Source organism: Gouania willdenowi, chromosome 7 (genome assembly GCF_900634775.1).
Source record: "Gouania willdenowi chromosome 7, fGouWil2.1, whole genome shotgun sequence".
NCBI classification, from domain to species: Eukaryota; Metazoa; Chordata; class Actinopteri; order Blenniiformes; family Gobiesocidae; genus Gouania; species Gouania willdenowi.
The window spans coordinates 36,460,992-36,479,146 of record NC_041050.1 but is presented as its reverse complement, the minus strand read 5'-3'; the positions used below and the strand labels follow the sequence as shown (position 1 = coordinate 36,479,146).

The window sequence follows — 18,155 nt, the reverse complement described above, 5'->3', positions numbered from 1 at the left end:
TACTTGACGTTTTCTTGAATCTACTTTGTAACAGCAAAATACAATATAGTAGATAAACAACTTTCTATTGTCCATGAGGTTTACATTTTAATTTCTCTCTTTATAATAAATACTTTTAAAATGACTGAAGTCAATCCCCTTTATTTTGATTTATACATTATAGAAATCTGTCCTTGAAAAAGCTCATATAAACCTTATTAAAATCTCTTAATCATTTAAACAATGAGAAACATCTCATGCTTTTTTTTACCTTTATATATGTGGTTAAATGTTGTGTTAAATGAAGGAAAATGTGCTAAATATGAGAAAAGTGACTGTTGTCATGGAGACGGGAGGTGACGTCTGGACAAGATGATAGAAAATGTAAGTTTCTCTCAGTGGTTCCTTTGTTTTAAAAAGGCTCTCTGAAAATCCGTGGAGGTTTTATCATCCAGGAGGATCTTTTTAATTAAATCCACCAGTATTTGGTCTCTTTTAATTTTGGACTGTTATCTCTTTTCTTTTGGTCGTGTGTGACGATTTCGTCAAAACAAAGTGGCATCTTTAAGGATTCCGTCACGTATGAGTACATTTACCGTAATGACATTGTAATGGCTGTAAAGAACAACTTATTAGCTTTCCGAAACTGCTATAATTTCTCAGAAAGAGCAAATAGCGGAGTTACGATCATTTAAAAAGAAAATTCTAAACTCGTGTTCCCCTTGATGCGTTCAGGGTCCCTGGGAAACCCGGACATTTTGATTAGTTTGACATGCCAGGGTAAATCCGGACGTATGGTCACCCTAGAGGCCTAGATTGAGTGATTGATTGATTGATTACTGGTTGCACGAATGTTTACCGAGGTACAGCTGATCAATAGCACATAGGTCTGTTGTGATGTTACGATGCCTGTCGCTGGAACACAAAGTTTCCGGCTTGTCTCTCAGCCTGCTTAGCTCGCCGTGATCGTATAGAGGTTAGTACTCTGCGTTGTGGCCGCAGCAACCCCGGTTCGAATCCGGGTCACGGCAAGACCAATCTGGTGTCTTCTTTTTGTACATCATTGCACACATTTGGTGATATTTACGGTAGTTCCTTTAATATCTAACTAGTGCAGTGCCCGTAGGAAGTATGTATTGCTATAGAAAAGTGGGAGGTTTAGTAGCTTTTTCATGGATGATTAAATGAGGTTGTGTTAGAAGTTGGGACATCAAGGACATTTAGGTTTGTTGTGAAATATATAGAGTGATAACTATTGTGTTTTCATAAATTATGGTCTGAGTTTACCTCCTTACTGAGATTATTTTACAATCTGAGTAAGGAAATGTACTCATGTTGGATTAGCCATGCACAAAGATAAAGTATAGATCATGTTTTTTTTTTTTTTTAAGAATAAACTATTCTTATTCATATTGAGATTGCTGCATGAGATACTATTCCTCACTCTAGTTGTTGACTCAGATTGCCATACTAAGCTTGCCATGGGAATTTAGTGAAAGGAATAATACATTCTTAAAAAGTAAATTCCAACATGTGTTTTATTTTTATCCAAACAAAATACATGTAATAATAAAAAACTGTATCAAAAAATATGTTATGTAATTTATTCTATGGAGTTTGAAAAGTTTTTATTATTATTACATGTATTGTGTTTTGTAATGTATTTATCTCACCAACTCAGAAAAACCAAACAATATCCCCCATAAAAGTTATCTAATCAATAAAAAAAAAAATTGCTATAAAAAATTTATCTAATGAATTCAGAAAAACTGATAAATATTTACTATTAAAAATGTTTTTTTTTTTTTTTTAATCACAACTTAGAAATACCCCCCCAAAAAAATCCTATGAAAAATGAAAAACTGGGTCAATTTTCTTTAATTTACGTATTTTCGCCTCATCAACTCAGAAAAACCGAAAAATATTTCCTATAAAAATCAATTCAGAAAAAATAAAGAATAAAAAATCCCCAAAATCCCATAAAGTAATCTCATCAATTCAGAAAAAACGAACAATATTTCCCATAAAAGTCTAATCAATTTTGATAAACATTTGCTCTGAAAAAATACCTAATTAATTCGGAAAAACTGAAAAATATCTCCAATGAAAATTATTTCATCAATTCAGAAAAACTGACTTAAGTGTTTTTAAAAACACAGAATCTTCCACTTTATACTATTAGGTATGTCCGCATGTGTGTGTGTACATTTATTTCTGCCTTTGCATTGTATTTAATTGTGTTAAGCACTTTGTATTACATTTGATTGTTTAAAATGTGATATATAAATAAAAATGATTGATTAAAAAAAAATTAAAAAATTCTTCGTAGGAAGACCTGCGTATCAGAAAAACTGAAAAATATCTCCAATGAAAATTATCTAATCAATTAAGAAAAACTGAACAGTATTTCCTACAAAAAAATTTCTCATCAATTCAGAAAAACTGATAAATATTTGCTATAATTCTATAAAAACTGAAAAACGGGGTCCGTTTTTTTTTTTTTTTTAAATGTTTTAACTTATTTTCATCTCATCAACTCAGAAAATATAATATTTCCTATAAAATTATCTCATTAATTCAAAAAAACAGATACATTATTCTTATAAAAACAGGAAAAACTGGGTCAAGATTTTTTTGTTTACTAATTTTCATCTCATTGTAACTCAGAAAAAAATAAAACTTTTCCTTCTTTTCTTCTGTGATTGCAATAAACTTCCGTAAATACGCTTCCATAGTCCAAAACCTGAGAAAGGGAGGAGTAAAAATAACCTAGAGATATAGATAACACATATGAATAATAATAGAACAAAACAAACACCGTGTGACGTGGACCATGTGGAAAACCTAAAATCATCAGCAACAAAGGGGTTGAGTTTTATTTTGAAGGGCGGGGGTGGCTTGTTGGCTACTGCTAACAGCCACGTCTCTCTGAGTCAGCGCTGAGATGCACAAAGAGCGTTAGTGCTTTGACTGAGAGTTATAACAGAAGGGTGTTTAGTGAACATGCTGCGGCTCGGAGCACCATGCCTCCCCGCAGGGCTCACCGGTTAGCAGCCGGTTAGCTCCACAGCAGCAGGAGGCTAACCGCTCTGTGACACTTCCGCCCATCGTTCCTCTACCTCGGTCCGACCAGCAGCGGCTGGAGGTAAGACACTCTAAGTTAGCGTCTACTTTACCTCTGTTTTGGCTTTTATTAATGTAGTAAAAACAAAAAAACTGTTGTTCTACTGTATTTTCTAGTGTTCAAAAATCAAAGCAGCGCATAGTTAATCCATAACAAAAAAATATTCTCTGTAAACACGTTTACAAAATAAAGCAGACAGATCGTTCAATATTTGATTTTTTTTTTTTTAATTATTATTTAAATCTGTTATTGTGGCGAATAAATCCGCTGCACAACCTAAACACAGCGTTTTACAATGGAGATGTCTATTGATACGGAAACCTGTCAGCGGATCGTTTGCGCCGACGTCACGAATTTCCCATGATCCTCTCTGATTCTCCAGTTTCCGCCATCTTTTATGACAACTTTTATTCACAACACGGCGGTAAACCGTTGAGAAAACCAGCAAAATGGGAGTTATGTGCGCAGTGTTCGGGTGTTCTAACAATTCTGCTCGCCACAATGTTTCGTTTTTTAGTTTACCTACTGTTAAACAGCGCGAAGGGCCAGAAGTCGAAGGATTAACTCGCAGACGTCAAAGACAGTGGCTCGCAAATCTGCACAGATCGGACATCAAACCTACAAGCTACAAATACACACGAGTATGTGAAGAGCATTTTGTGAAGGGTAAGTGTTTTGTTTTTGTCCATTACTACCCTGACTTAAGTGTTTTCAAAAACACAGGATCTTCCACGTTATACTACTAGGTATGTCCGCATGTGTGTGTATGTACATTTGTTTTAAAAACAATTTTCTTCGTAGGAAGACCTGCGTATGAGATGCACGAGGTAGATGTAGACTGGGCGCCCACACTGAAACTTGGGCACTCCAAAATCAAAAGTGCATCTGTTGCTCGACAAGTTGAACGCGGTGAACGTTTGAAGAGAAGACGAGCAAAAGCACAGGATTCCAAACTTTCTGCTTGTGCCAACAACTTTGCTGTGGAGCCTTCCAGAGACAGTGAAGATGTGACATGTAAGTCGAGTGTCCCGAAATGTTCAACATTTTGTGAATGAATATGTTGAAATACAAATTATTTGTTCATACAAAATAGGCTGTGGCTATTCGTACGGAAGCATCAATTGACTCCCCCTCTATCCGTACGGAACGCCCCTCATTAGCCATTTTCGATGACGTGATAGGTGCGCCACGTGACCTACCTTCAGTTTTATTTTAGCTCATATTTATTTTTAGCTAACCTGCTAACCCTTTTGTTTTAGCCCAAACCAGGAAATACCCTAAAATGTTGATTTTTTTTTTTGCATATGTATTTTGAACCCTAACCCAGGAAATACCCAAAATGTTAATATTTTTTGTATTTGTATTTTTAAAGGTGGAATTTGCCGTGTTAAATATGTTAAAATGATAAAATATTTATGACAAAAGCGGGATTCAAACTCCCAGCAGCGGAAGAGTGAATTCTGGAGTCAGACGCTTAGACCACTCAGCCATCCTGGCACAGTGAAAACAGACAGGCACATTACGGTTCTGTCAATAGTGAGTCTATTGATAAGTTTTCGTATCAATAGACACTTAGTACAAAATAGGGGTGTGTATTGCCTGGTATTTGACAATACGATTCATATCACGATATATTCCGATATTAAAGTATAAGGCGATTATTGCGATTTTTTTTCTTTTTTAATGTATGACTTAAGAAACAACTAATCTGTAAATGTGTACATCCTCATGAGAACATATTGGATGAAATATATTTTATTGACATATTTTACACTCACAACATTAGCTTTAACATGCCATGTGCCAACAACTTAAAAAAAAAAAAAAAAACATACAATCTGCCTGTGGCTTTTAAACCAACTTTGACTAACTGATGTATATGCCTAGAACAACAAAGAAATGCAGAAAGTTAGTACTTTCTTTTTAGATTTTTTGAAATTTTTTTATTGTGTGAAATACCTTTTGACCCTGGCATAATTATGTGACCGTTTTATTGTAGTAAAATTTTATTAGGATTTAAAAAATGTCCTGATAAAATTATAGAACTATGCATATTTCTTTTAAGACTGTTTTGTGATTGACAGCTACCTTGGGTCAGTCAGAAGATTGCAGTGAATACATGACATCTGAAATGCCGTCATCTGTTGGTGCAGAACCTATCCTAGGTCAGACCATGAACGTGGACCATGAAATTCAAACAGAGATGCCAGCTTCTCAAATAAATGACCTTGAGGAAGGACTGAAATATGCCAATGAACAAATATATGAACTTCGAAAGAAAGTAGATGACCTTTCCATGAACGAGGACTCATTTAGAAATGACCATGAGAAAGTCAAGTTTTATACTGGCTTATCCAGTTTCAGTGTTCTTATGTGTGTTTTTAACTTTATTGCACCTTATATAACAACCACACATATAAATGTATTGAGCCAATTTCAAGAACTTCTGATCGTACTGATGAGGCTACGTTTAAACTCTCCATTCCAAGATTTAGCCTATCGTTTTGGAGTCTCCGTTTCCACTGCTAGTCTTATTTTTGATCGTTGGATACCAGTCATGGATATCAGATTGTCATCCTTGATTGTTTGGCCAGAACGGGATGTGTTACAGAAAACCATGCCGCTTTCATTCAGACGGTCATTTGGGAATAAGATTGCTGTCATCATAGACTGCTTTGAGGTGTTTATCGACCGTACATCTACATTGTCGTCTAGAGCCATGACATGGTCAAATTACAAACACCATACAAACACTGCTAAATTTCTCATAGGTGTCACGCCACAAGGAGTGATTTCCTTCATCTCTAAAGCATGGGGCGGCCATGTGAGTGACAAGCATATTACGGAAAACTGTTCTATATTAACACATTTGCTTCCTGGAGATTTGGTGCTAGCAGATCGAGGATTTGACATTGCAGACCATGTTGGTTTCTACTGCGCTAAACTAGCAATACCTGCCTTTACACCTGGTAAAAGTCAACTCTCTGCATTAGAAATTGAAGAGATGAGGAAGATTGCGAATGTCAGAATACACGTTGAACGAGTGATCGGATTAGTTCGAAGGAAGTTCCCAATTTTACGGTCAACTTGGCCTATAGAGACTGTCACATGTACGGAGGGACAAGAAGACACACCACTTGACATGATTGTTAGAGTTTGCTGTACCCTGACCAACTTGTGTCCTTCAGTTGTGCCTTTTGAATGAACGATTCTACCATGAATGTAGAAAAGCACTAATGAAGACAAAAAGGCAAGAATTGTATGTATTCTTTAGAGAATTTAGGATTGGAATGTTTTTAGAATATTTAGTGTTTTTTCAAAAAATGGAATTACACAGTTCCCACTTAAAATTTAGCAGAGATCAATTGTTTACATTTTTAGTGTACTCAACATACATCTATGATGCACCTGTAAATTAATAAATTGCCTCGTGTACTTTGCAAATGTTAGATTTATACTTAAAACTATGTGCATGTAAATTTAGATAACGTGAGGACTGTCTATTGTTATGAAAATTATGACATTGTTATGACAAATGTATTATTGAAATAAATGCTGCAGTGTTATTACATTAATTATTCCCCTTTGTGTACTTATTTTTCACATTCAGCTCACACACTCTTGTGACACATTTAGAATTGTACAGAACGGGCCTTTTTCCTTTTTTAAATGTGGCAGTTTACGACACGTTGGGCATAGCCAACTACCTGATTTGGGAGCTCTCTTCAATCCCAGGCAGTCAACATGGAACCTTTTCCACTCAGTCTGTGTTGTCGAGCCCACCATCACACTGCCAGTGTCTTTCTTCTGGTAATAGCATTCTCCTTTTGGAGCACTTTTGATATTGTGGAGCTATACCAGTTGCCCACCGACTCTGGCACGACTGCAACCTAGAAAAACATACAAAATAGAAACACATTTTCCATCCATTTTATAATTATATTCTTCTTTGAAGCGGCTAGACGGTCCAGACAGTGAATATAAAAGGTGAAGCACAGTAATTAGTGTTATGAATTGGTCTCATTTTATAATTACATCATTAAGCTGTATAATAATGTAATAGATTTGCTGCTCATCCCTTTGTGTGGTAACTGGAATTCCAGCAGCAGGTTTTGGTTTTTAAGTTGGTTCAGGTTTAATTGTCCATTACGTCCACTGATGCTAAATTAGATTACAATTATGTTAATTTTGAAGCAAAGTTACCTCCTCAAACTGGTTTATTATAATTTATCATTGTGGTTTATAAAGGCGTGTTTCATTATCCAGCATTTTGTTTCCATTAAATACAACAATCTTCGTTCTGTCAAAGCCTGTTGATCAACTGGTTGATTCCTCCAGTTTTAATTAGTAATGTTAAACACTTAACAATAATAACAGCATGATTTCTAGTACAGCCAGCATCCTACAGAGAGAAAAGTTCACCTTATCTTTATCAGTCTACTCGTCCAAAGTCCAGTCCTGCCGTTCTTTTCCTGGTGAATATCCTCCTCTTTATCCTGATAAACTTCACTTAATCACATACTGTAAAACCAAGGGTAATTGATTGTAAAATAGTATTAGCCTCTCACATAAACGTGTCGTCAATCCTACGACAGTAGCACTGTGGACTAAACATGTTCAGGTCCAACGATTGGTTTGCAAATACTAAGCATCATTCACAAACGAATGCATTTTGTTTTGCAAACAAGAAACGCACCTATCAATAAAATATGACATGCTTCAGAAACACATACTGCAAATTTATATAAAAAACTAAGGGTGTCCCGATAAGTGTTTTACTTTAATGAGCGTTGGCCCGAAACCAATATTGTTCTGATACAATTAGAAAAGGAAAAGACTTGATCAAGTGATATTACTCAAACAAGTAACAGTAGTCAGCAACAGCAGGTAAAAGAAAAACTGACCCATTTATTGTTAGGAAAATCCTAAAATGTAATAAAAGTAAATACAAAATAAATGAGAAGACCCTGAAAAATAACTTTAATAGATTAAAAAAAAAAAATCAATATGATTTATGGTATATCAAATATTGTAGATTCCAATTCACTTACAATACATTTTAATTACAAAAAAAGGAACAAAACAGGACATTTCTTTGAAAGTTTATTACTTGTGTTTGATAAGTAGAATATTAGTGCCAAAAGTTGTAGATTAATTTTTTTGTACTCTTAAGAACTTTTTTTTTAGTAAACAAAGGTTTCATCATGTAAAACATGCTGTATTTGTTTCTGATGCATGACGTATTTAATTGATGTGTAAATTTCCCTATTTGCAAAACAAATGCATTCGTTCATAAATGATGTTATGTATTTGCAAACCCCACTGAGTTTGTTTGTGAATCTTGGGCGTGACTAAAACTTGATTTGGTGTCTTTGTGTGATTTTACTTATTTAACTTTTTTTTTTGTTTTATTTATTTTTTAAAAATATGATCATTCAGGTATTTGCCAGAATAAATTTTAGAATAATAAAATGCATAATTTCCTTAACTAGTTTTGCTTAGTGAATTAATTTAGGAGAGTATGGAGTGTGTGGTATGAAAGCTTTGAAATCTGCACCGTTTAGAAAGAAAATAGTTGTGAGCTGAAATATAGAATGTCAGTTAAAATATAGCAAAAATAGTAGCTTAACCATTACACACTTCAGCTTTAACTGTTAGATTATTTTCAAGTTTACATCATCAAACATGTTTGTCTTTACACGCTTTTGGATGATGGTCCACCATTTAGTCTCAAAATGTGGCAAAACTCGTAAAACTGTAAACCTAAAGACAAGTGCTAAAGCCTAGTCTTTATTTACTCAACAAAGACTGGATTTAATTAAAGTCACATTTGATTAAATCTGTGGATATTAGTTTAAGCATTAAGCCTCATTTTAGTTTTGTAATACTTTAATACTTAGGTTTTGAAAAATGATGTTTGTCATGGTATTAAAAACGCCATTGTAAACATACCTGTAACTGAATGTTTAGTCATTCAAACTATAGATATCATATTATTCTTGATTTAATAAAAAAAAGTCTTTTGGAAAAAGTTGTTTATTTTCTGTATATTCGAACAAATGACTTGCAACCGGCAGAAATAAAGCTAATCTCAAAAGGGATTAGAACCATTACAGGTAGGAGAAAGGGGAAATACAAGGGAGAGGGAGTTTGGGAGGGTAACAAAAAGAGGGATAAGAGAAGAGTCAAAAACTGCTGTGCTAGTCAAGTTTTGTATTGTATTCTGGAAATAGATTTTTTGTCTTTACATGCTTTTGGATGATGGTCCACCATTTAGTTCCAAAATATGGCAAAACCCATAAAAATGTAAACTCTTTCCATTTTTTTTCCTTTTGTTAAAATTTGTCACGCCCAATATTAGAATAATCAAATGAATATTTTTCTGAACTAATTTTGCTTCGTGAATTAATGTTAAATGAGAGCACAGTATCGTTGAGCTCTGTTATATTGAAAGGTTTCTGTTCCATTTTTGTGATTTAATTTAATTTATAAATTCTATTTCTCTCTTCTTGTAGTAAAATCACGGCGGTGACTGGAGCAACACTGGTTGGAACCACAACCACTGATGCTTGTTTGGTTGCTTGGTTTTTGCCAAATTAATGAAAAATGGTCTAAACCGGCTCCATTCACCGACCTCTGGAGACCGTCTCCCATCCTAAATCTGCGATGCCGGGCACCAAAATGGCAGCCAAGCACTCGCTGTGGCACCTGTTCTCACCGTTCCACACCCGGCAGGAGCGGGTGGTGCTGGCCCGCAGTGAGAGCCGGCCGGGTGAGCAGGTGCTGAAGATCACCGTCACCGAGACCGTGGTGATCGAGACCGAGTCCGGGGTCTGGAACCTGCGATCTATGGCTTACTTGTGCCTCTGGTACGTCTTCAGCTTCTGCACTCTGTTCCTGAATAAGTACATCCTGTCACTGCTGGAAGGAGAGCCGAGCATGCTGGGTAAGGAGGAGGACCACAAAAACACCTACATCACACACAACTAACGATGTAAGGATACATCCTAAATCGGCTAAAAAAATTTGCAAAGAAGTGATTAAAATGATACATTACAGTATGTGCTTGGATACGCTGCTGAAATAAACCAAGAGCAGTAGCAGGTGAAGAGCTGTAATCCAGCCAATAAAAGAAGGCCTGACAAACCAGAATGAAGCTGATGTCTCATTAAACCCGAACCTGTTTCAGCCTATTCACATCAATGAGCGCGCATATAGAATGATCCGAGGCGAGTCGGCATCCATTTGTGCGTCTTTCTCTTGGAACACATCACCTAGAGTGACCATATTTTTATTATTATATTTATCATCCGGCCGACCTCTTCATACTCAAAGTACTCAACGTTTTCTTGAATCTCCTTTGTAATGGCAAAAAACAATATAGTAGATAAATAAGTTGTTATTGTCCATAAGGTTTAAAATTAATTTCTTTCTTTATAACAAAGACTCGACTGAAGTCAACCCTTCATAAAATCTATCAATTATTGAAACAATGAGAAACACATCCTCCTAGAAATTATAAGAAATGCTTAAAAAATTTGAATAAAATGACAGATTCTGGCACCTGTGAGTAGAATAATAGTACTAGTACCATAATGACATGACCCCAGCTTTAAGGAGCAACTTCTTAGCTTTCAGAAACTGGTAGAATTTCTTAGATAGAACAAATATTAGCAGAGTTATGGCCATGTAAATTAATATGTTCCCGAGATTGGTTCAGGGTCCCTGGGAAACCCGGGCATTTTCATCTATTTTTAAAATCCGGCTGGAAAATATGTAAATTCCAAGCCATGAACATAGCAAACTTTTCTTACATTTTTATTTATTTATTTTGTTTTAAATATATATAAAGGTTAACTTTACATGGTGATAAATGAAGAAATGTGCAGTTAATTTTTTGTTTAACAGTTTAAACAATTCAAACGGTTTGTAAGAAGGTTATAAGAAGAGAATACATAGCTTAAAAAAAATTCTTGACAATTTAAATAAAAGAATAAGAATCTGTATTTTTACCAAAAAAAAATATGATCTCTATGTATTCAAAGTGAAAGGAGTTAAGTACATTATTACATCCCAATGTTTGATTTGAGTGTTTTTTGTTTTAAATCAGGATTTGAATCGAATTGTTGGTTGAGTGTATCCTTACATCTTTACACACAACAACACAAACCAAACAGTATGTTGTCTGGTTTAGCTTCAGTGTTTTTTCATCTATTTGTCTGTGATCTACTTTTCAGGGGCCATTCAGATGCTCTCCACCACCGTCATAGGCTGTATAAAGATGTTCGTCCCCTGCTGTCTGTACCAGCACAAGTCCAGGAAGGAGTTTCCTCCCAACTTTGTCATGATCATGCTGTTTGTGGGGCTCATGAGGTCATTTGTCACAAATATTTGCATTCTTTTACTCTTCCCTTCAATGGATTTGAATCAAACCTCCTTGTGTTGATGCTGCAGGTTCACCACGGTGGTTCTTGGTCTAGTCAGCCTAAAGAATGTGGCCGTTTCATTTGCTGAGACTGTGAAGAGCTCCGCCCCCATTTTCACAGTCATCATGTCCAGACTGATCCTCGGGGAGTACACAGGTGACTGTTTTTCCACTTCTCTAACCCTGACTGTAAGCACTGTGTGGATGGTTTTTGTGATCCATCACATTTTAGTCTAAGTCACGGTTTTAAATGTGTTTACAAATCACACTTTGTATTGAGAGATCTGCCATTGCATGCGAACCTATGAGCACATTCACATAGTATGCATATTTAGTGTTGAGTGTTATTGGATGATTTCCCAGTGTGAACAAAGTGTTCTGTTCTTGTGGACTATGTCATAGACTGATGCGACCTTAATGTGAAGAATGGAGCGTGGCTTAGGAAGGGAGGCGTGGAACACAATCACTGCACTCTTAGTGTAGTGCAGGGTTTTTAAACTCTGGGGTCGTGACCTCATGTGGGGTCGCTTGCAATTATTATTGGGTCTAGTAATATATGTTAAGGTTTTGGTTATTCAGGCAAGAAGACAAAATTAACTTTCTGGAATTATTACATACAATAAAACAGAATATATACGTATACAAAAACGATAAAAAAAAACAGAATGTATACATATATGCACTAAACTAGCTGACTGTTGTCAGTAGATTGGCTGCCAATGTTCTGGTTATACACTTTGATAGCTGTAGGCATGAAGTAGTGGCGGAATCTCTCCTTCACACAGCGCGGGTGTAAAAGTCTGCCACTGAAGGAGCTGTGTAGTGCTGTCAGTGTCCTGGAGGGTGTGGTCAGGGTTGTCCAGCATGGATGACAGCTTATCTGTCATCCGCCTGTCCCCTACTGTGCCTATGGATTCCAGGGTGCAGCTCGGAACAGAGCTGGCCCTCGTCACCAGTTTGTCCAGTCTAGACTAGTCATAGATTGTTATCTATTGTCTCTTTGTTGTGTTACTTGTTTTTATGGCTCAAATCCAGTTGTGGCTTTTGTGTTGCAGCAGTTTTACTGTTGCAAAATACAAAAGTTGTTCTGTTAGCTGGAGAGGTGTCAGGGCACTTCTTGAGCACTGTCGAGTGCCCTTGAGCAAGGCACCAAACCCCAACACTCCCTTCATTGTAAAAGCAGCCCCACTCTGACATCGCACCATTAATGCATGTCCACAGGTCCTGTTTGTGCATGTGTGTGATTCGGGCCTGTGTGTGTGAGAAGCATGTCCCTAAAAATAACAGAGTGCAATGTAATTTCCCTTCAGGGATTAATAAAGTAATTAAAAATTAAATGCCGTGTGTTTCCAGGGCTGTGGGTGAATCTGTCCCTGTTCCCCATCATGGGGGGCTTGGCCCTCTGCACAGCCACAGAGATCAGCTTCAACACGCTGGGCTTCTCCGCAGCACTCTCCACCAACATCATGGACTGGTCAGACATTTTTTCCACTTCCTTTTGTTTGACCACATGGCCGTGATGGTTGGTTGTGTAACTCTTTTCTCTGATGTTCAGCCTCCAGAATGTTTTCTCCAAAAAACTGCTGAGTGGGGACACTTACAGATTCAGGTAAAGGACAGCGTTCCATGTAACCAGGGTTGGGGTCAATTTTAAATTATGATTACAACTATTATTTTCCCCCTGAAATCAATTACAATTCCATTCTCAATTACAATTAATCACAATTAATGAGCTTTTAATAAATAACAACATAAAAAGTAACCTTCCTTTTGTGTTAGCTTGCTGTTAGTATTTCTTATGATAACGGGTTCTAAATCAGCTGTAAAATACACAAAAAAAATATGATCTATCATCTAATTGGTTTTTCATCTCTTGGTTTCCTTGTTAGGCTACTAACCTATGAAAATATTGGTAATAATATTTCTGGTGTGGGCATCTGAGCCTTTTTTTCTGTCAGTATACCCCTAGTATTTTTATTTTTATAAAATGGTACAATGATCCTTAAGAGAACTAACAGATAAACTTGATATGAAAATTATTTTAATGATGTTTTACTACACAGGCCTATGTGTTCACCGTAGAACTATACCGTGGTTCCCCAATTTAGCGTTTAATTTTTTTTTCATTTCATTTTATTTATTCTTTTTTCATGGTAATGCAACATAGATTGGTACAACAATCCAGCAAACACAACAATAATACACCGATGCCAAAATATAACAATAGCCCAGAACAGATGTAATCAACTTTCGATATTAACAATTTTCACTTTTTTATTATTTTTTCTATTTTATTTCTCAATTATTATAAATGATTTTGCTAAAACAACAGTTATTGTAAATTTAACAATTTTCACATTCATCTTTATACAAGTTAAGTATGTGCTGTTTATACTTATATTTGAATTGAAGAATATTTGAACAACATTTTAGATCATTTTCTAGAGAGTTCCATTGTATCACACCAGATACTGAGACACACATTTTTTTGAGGGTATTTCCTGCAAAAGGTTGTTTTAAGTCATTATTTCTTCTGCTTGTCTCACTGTTTACAGTAAAAAGGGTTTGAAGTCCATGCGGTAACAGACAGTGTTTTGCTTTATGAACAACTAATAAAGTTTGTAAAGAAGTCCTGACCTCAGAAACAGTCCTGTGGTATGCTCTCTTAGAGCAACTCCATTAATTATTCTTATAGCCCTTTTTTGCAAAAGAAGTAAGGGTGTTAAATTAGTAATATAAGAATTACCCCATATCTCCAAACAATACATTAAATATGGCAAAATAAAGGAGCAATATAGAATTCTCATTGCCTTGTAATTCAACATAAACTTTACTTTACTCAAAACGGCAGTGTTTTTACAAATTACATTGTCAATGACAGTTTGTATGAAATGTTAATGCAAATTTCTATTACAAAGTAAATTATCTGAACTCAGTTACAATCCAATTACGATTACAACAGCAACATCTTTTTTTCAACAACGATTTCAATTATAAATACATCATAATTGTAATTAATTACCAATAAGTGGCTGTAAGGCATGTTTTTTTTCCAGCCCTCCAGAGCTGCAGTTCTACACCAGTGCAGCAGCCATTATTATGCTCATACCTGCTTGGATCTTCCTCCTGGTGAGCAACAGTGGCTCAAACTAACTGTAAAATTCTGCTCCATACTGAAATCAGGCGTCAAACTCGTTCTTTTCCACTTTTTTTTAGGACATTCCAGTGAATGGGGCGAGTGGGCAGAGTTTCATCTTCAGTCAAGACATCATCCTGTTGCTGCTTTTTGATGGCGGACTCTTCCACCTGCAGAGTGTCACTGCGTACGCTCTCATGGGACGCATCTCTCCTGTTACATTCAGGTAGGAAAACAACAACAATGAGTGATTTAAATCTGAGCCACAATCAGTAGAAACAATCCTCCACAGCCTGAAACACACCTCACTACCTGCTAAAGCTGATTGTGACTTATCTCAGGTAGGGTAAGGTTGATGTGACACTTATTGCAGATGTAGCAAGTGTGTGCAAAGATCCAGTACTGATGTTATCGAGTGCTTTCCAATTTTATGCATATTGATTAGGGGTGTAAGGATATGCTGAACCAACGATTTGATTCGAATCCGATTTAAAAAGTTAACAAAAAGATTGGGATGTAATGTTGCACTTTCCATTTGAATACATAGAGATCATATTGTTTTATTAAGAAAAAAAAACTAAGATTCTTCTTTTTTTTAATTTTCAATAATTTTTTTAACAAATATATTTTCTTATAACTTTCTTACAAACCGTTTGTACTGTTGAACTCATAAATGAAAATATATTGTAAAATTTTTTGATGTTGATGGTCCTGGCTTGGAATTTACATATTTTTCTTAAAGGTCCAATATTATGCAAATCAACTTTTTTGAGCTTTTAACCTTGTTAAAAAAAACACCCCCAAAGTATTATTGGGATTCCTTCCTTCATCTCTGAGAAATCCTCAATAATCCTGCTCTCTGAGCTGCTTCTCTGCCTCTTCTGAAAAACGAGCGGTTCAAATTCTAGTGACGTCACTAGAATTCTGAACCGTCCCCTCCAGGAAGTGCCTGCTGCTGGTGCCGCGCCTTCAAGGTGAACATACCCGCCCATTCTCTCTGGTGCTAGAGGCATGTGAGCAGCTGTAGAACATCTGTTTGGATGGTCATTGTCCTTTCTTATTCAGTCTGCACAGGGAGAAAAACGGACTGTGTTTTTGTACCAAACGATAATGTCTGGTAACCAAAAAAGCGTGTTCGACTGCGAAAGTCCTCGGAATTTGTTCAAACTTCCTAAAGAAGAGTCTACTCGCCAGAAGTGGTCAGAATTTATCTCTGGGAACACGCGACACACCATCCAGCATCTGTTAGTCTGTGACCGTCACTTTACAGGTGACTGCTTGGTGAACCTTGGCCAGTTCCAAAGTGGATTGTCCAGTAAATTACGTCTTCAAACTGGAGCGATTCCCACAATAAAACCCACTGATGGAGAGACCACAGCCGTAAGTAAAATAAACCTCTAGCTAAATGTTAGCCATACTCACTTCTTTGTCTTTATATATGAAATACATTCTCTGGAAGTGTTCTAAAGTTTGGTGGGCGTGACTGTTGCTCATGCTGCCGGGTTTTTAGGGCTACGTCATGGGAGGCACTCACACGGGGAGAGGCAGCGCTCAGAGAAACTGTGTCTCTCAACTTTCGGGTTGAAAGAAAATAAGTAATATTTCTCAATAAATTAGTATTTTATTTTGCAAAATGTAAAATATTACCCATATGTGGCTGGAGTTGATTTTGGAAGGTCTTAATATAGCATGATATAGGACCTTTAAGGTATTATACCATGGGTTCGGACGTTACGGTATATCAAGTAATGTGTTTCAATTAGTGCGAGAAAGACGCACTAATGAATGCTGACTCGCCTCGGATCATTCATGCATATGCACAGATGTGAATAGTGTGTGGTTGAAACGGGTTCGGGCCATGTTTTGTCGAGCTCGGGCCTTGGTCTTCTTTTACTGATTCCAGCAAGTTCATTTTGTTTTCTTTTTTTGAAATAATATATAAGGTTTCATTTATTCAGATAAACTTTTTTTCAGGAAATTACAGTGATCAAAAGCAATCACTAGATGCCTCTGAGGAAGACTGACAGGTAACAGTCGAAACATGTCAGGAGATCTAATTTCCTGAAAAAAAAATTGATGAAACCTAATTTTCTTTTGGTGTTTCACTCAAGTACGTAATAAATTCTTGTCAGGTGTGTGAGAGAAACACTGCTGATCATCATACACATGGTTATTATGATGTTTATTTCACTGGTGGAAGTAGATGGTCCCAGCTCTAATAATCCTGGTTCCTCCTCAGTGTTGCCAGCACGGTGAAGCACGCCCTGTCCGTCTGGCTGAGCATCATCGTGTTCAATAACCACATCACGGTCCTCAGCGCCACTGGAACGTTCCTGGTGCTGATCGGCGTCCTCCTCTACAACAAAGCCAGACAGATCCAGAGGAAAACCCTGCAGACCATGGCTGCAGAACAGAACCACAGACTATCACTGCAGGAGGAAGATCTACAGGCCTCTCCCTTTCACTAGGAACTGTCTGATGTCATCATCAATGTTATATATTTATGGGGCGCCGATTGTAAAGTTGCGTATGCTTAAATAATCACCAGCTTTTCGCAACATTTAGCAACAAACTACATTTTAAAAAATGTATGGGAATTTTTTTTGTTACTTTGAGATATTTACTTTTCACTTAGAAATATAACCCTACTGAGGATGCTGCCCCCGCGACCCGGAAAGGGCTAAGCGGGAGAAGATGGATGGATGGATGGAAATATAACGTCAATGTTAAATGTTGAATCTTAATCTAAATGTTAAATATTAAATCTAAATGTTAAATATGATATCTAAATATAAATGTGTAAATATAAATATTAAATGAAAATCGTAATGCTAAATGCTGGTACTTCCAGTTAATTTGAATCTTAACTAAATATTTAGTTTCACCCATGACGTTTAGATTTAATATATAAGATTTAGATTTTACATTCAAATTTATATTTAACATTTAATATTCAGATTTAACATTTATTTAAATGTATACTTTAGATTTAACATTGACGTTATATTTTTATGAAAAAAGTACTGGTAAATATTACAAATATTGCTGTAAATCTGGTCAAAAGTTATGTAAAATAAATTGACATACGTTTTTTTAAACGTGGTTTGTTGCTAAATGTTGCAATAAGTTGATGTTTATTTAAACATGCGCAACTTTACAATCAGCGCCCCATATTTATTCCAGTAAATCCCATGTTTCTTACAGTGTGAATGTCCAGGTTGAGTGTTGATGGCGTGGATCAGCAACACTAATCTGCAGTGGTGTGGATATGTAGAAAGTCTTTTTTTAATATATATAATTTTTTTAAAAGAACTGTCAGTCAGTATAGGAAGAATCTCAGGGTGTTTTTCAGCTTCTTCATTCCAAATTAGCTGCTCGGTCTCATCTGTGGAGCTGCAGCGTCTACATCCTCTAATCATTGAAGCTGCTATAGATTGCCAGCAGTTTTCAGACCTCAGTTGTCCAAATCCTGATGTGTTTACAATTTATTG

General features: G+C 36.2%; 1 protein-coding gene and 1 non-coding gene across 5 annotated transcripts; both read left to right on the top strand.

Moving 5' to 3' along the window:
- The first annotated feature begins 938 nt into the window (after nucleotides 1–938).
- Nucleotides 939–1,010, top strand: trnah-gug (transfer RNA histidin (anticodon GUG)). The gene has a single exon. It is a non-coding gene; the product is annotated as a tRNA-His (tRNA).
- A 968-nt stretch (nucleotides 1,011–1,978) lies between these two features.
- LOC114466841 (solute carrier family 35 member E2A) lies at nucleotides 1,979–17,622 on the top strand. 4 transcript variants are annotated; one of them, XM_028452647.1, is made up of 11 exons: nucleotides 2,515–3,124; nucleotides 3,621–3,769; nucleotides 3,905–4,117; nucleotides 9,619–10,049; nucleotides 11,341–11,476; nucleotides 11,558–11,685; nucleotides 12,882–13,002; nucleotides 13,084–13,137; nucleotides 14,585–14,657; nucleotides 14,745–14,890; nucleotides 16,904–17,622. In XM_028452647.1, exons 4-11 carry the CDS (start codon nucleotides 9,770–9,772, stop codon nucleotides 17,130–17,132), a joined length of 1,167 nt encoding a protein of 388 aa, XP_028308448.1. In that variant the 5' UTR covers nucleotides 2,515–3,124; nucleotides 3,621–3,769; nucleotides 3,905–4,117; nucleotides 9,619–9,769; the 3' UTR covers nucleotides 17,133–17,622. The 4 variants fall into 4 exon arrangements, with proteins under 4 accessions (XP_028308447.1, XP_028308448.1, XP_028308449.1 ...); XM_028452648.1 differs by lacking the exons at nucleotides 3,621–3,769; nucleotides 3,905–4,117; XM_028452646.1 differs by lacking the exons at nucleotides 9,619–10,049; nucleotides 11,341–11,476; nucleotides 11,558–11,685; ... (3 more) ...; nucleotides 14,745–14,890; nucleotides 16,904–17,622 and adding an exon at nucleotides 5,188–6,678 and having other exon boundaries at nucleotides 1,979–3,124.
- The last annotated feature ends 533 nt before the right edge of the window (nucleotides 17,623–18,155 follow it).

Bases quoted from the DNA above. Each gene is read 5' to 3' on its own strand.
- LOC114466841 (XM_028452645.1), top strand. From the start codon at position 3,553: ATGGGAGTTATGTGCGCAGTGTTCGGGTGTTCTAACAATTCTGCTCGC. The intron at 3,770-3,904 runs GTAAGTGTTTTG...TTTTCTTCGTAG, and splicing joins TGAAGAGCATTTTGTGAAGG to GAAGACCTGCGTATGAGATG. The intron at 4,118-5,187 runs GTAAGTCGAGTG...TGTGATTGACAG, and splicing joins AGACAGTGAAGATGTGACAT to CTACCTTGGGTCAGTCAGAA.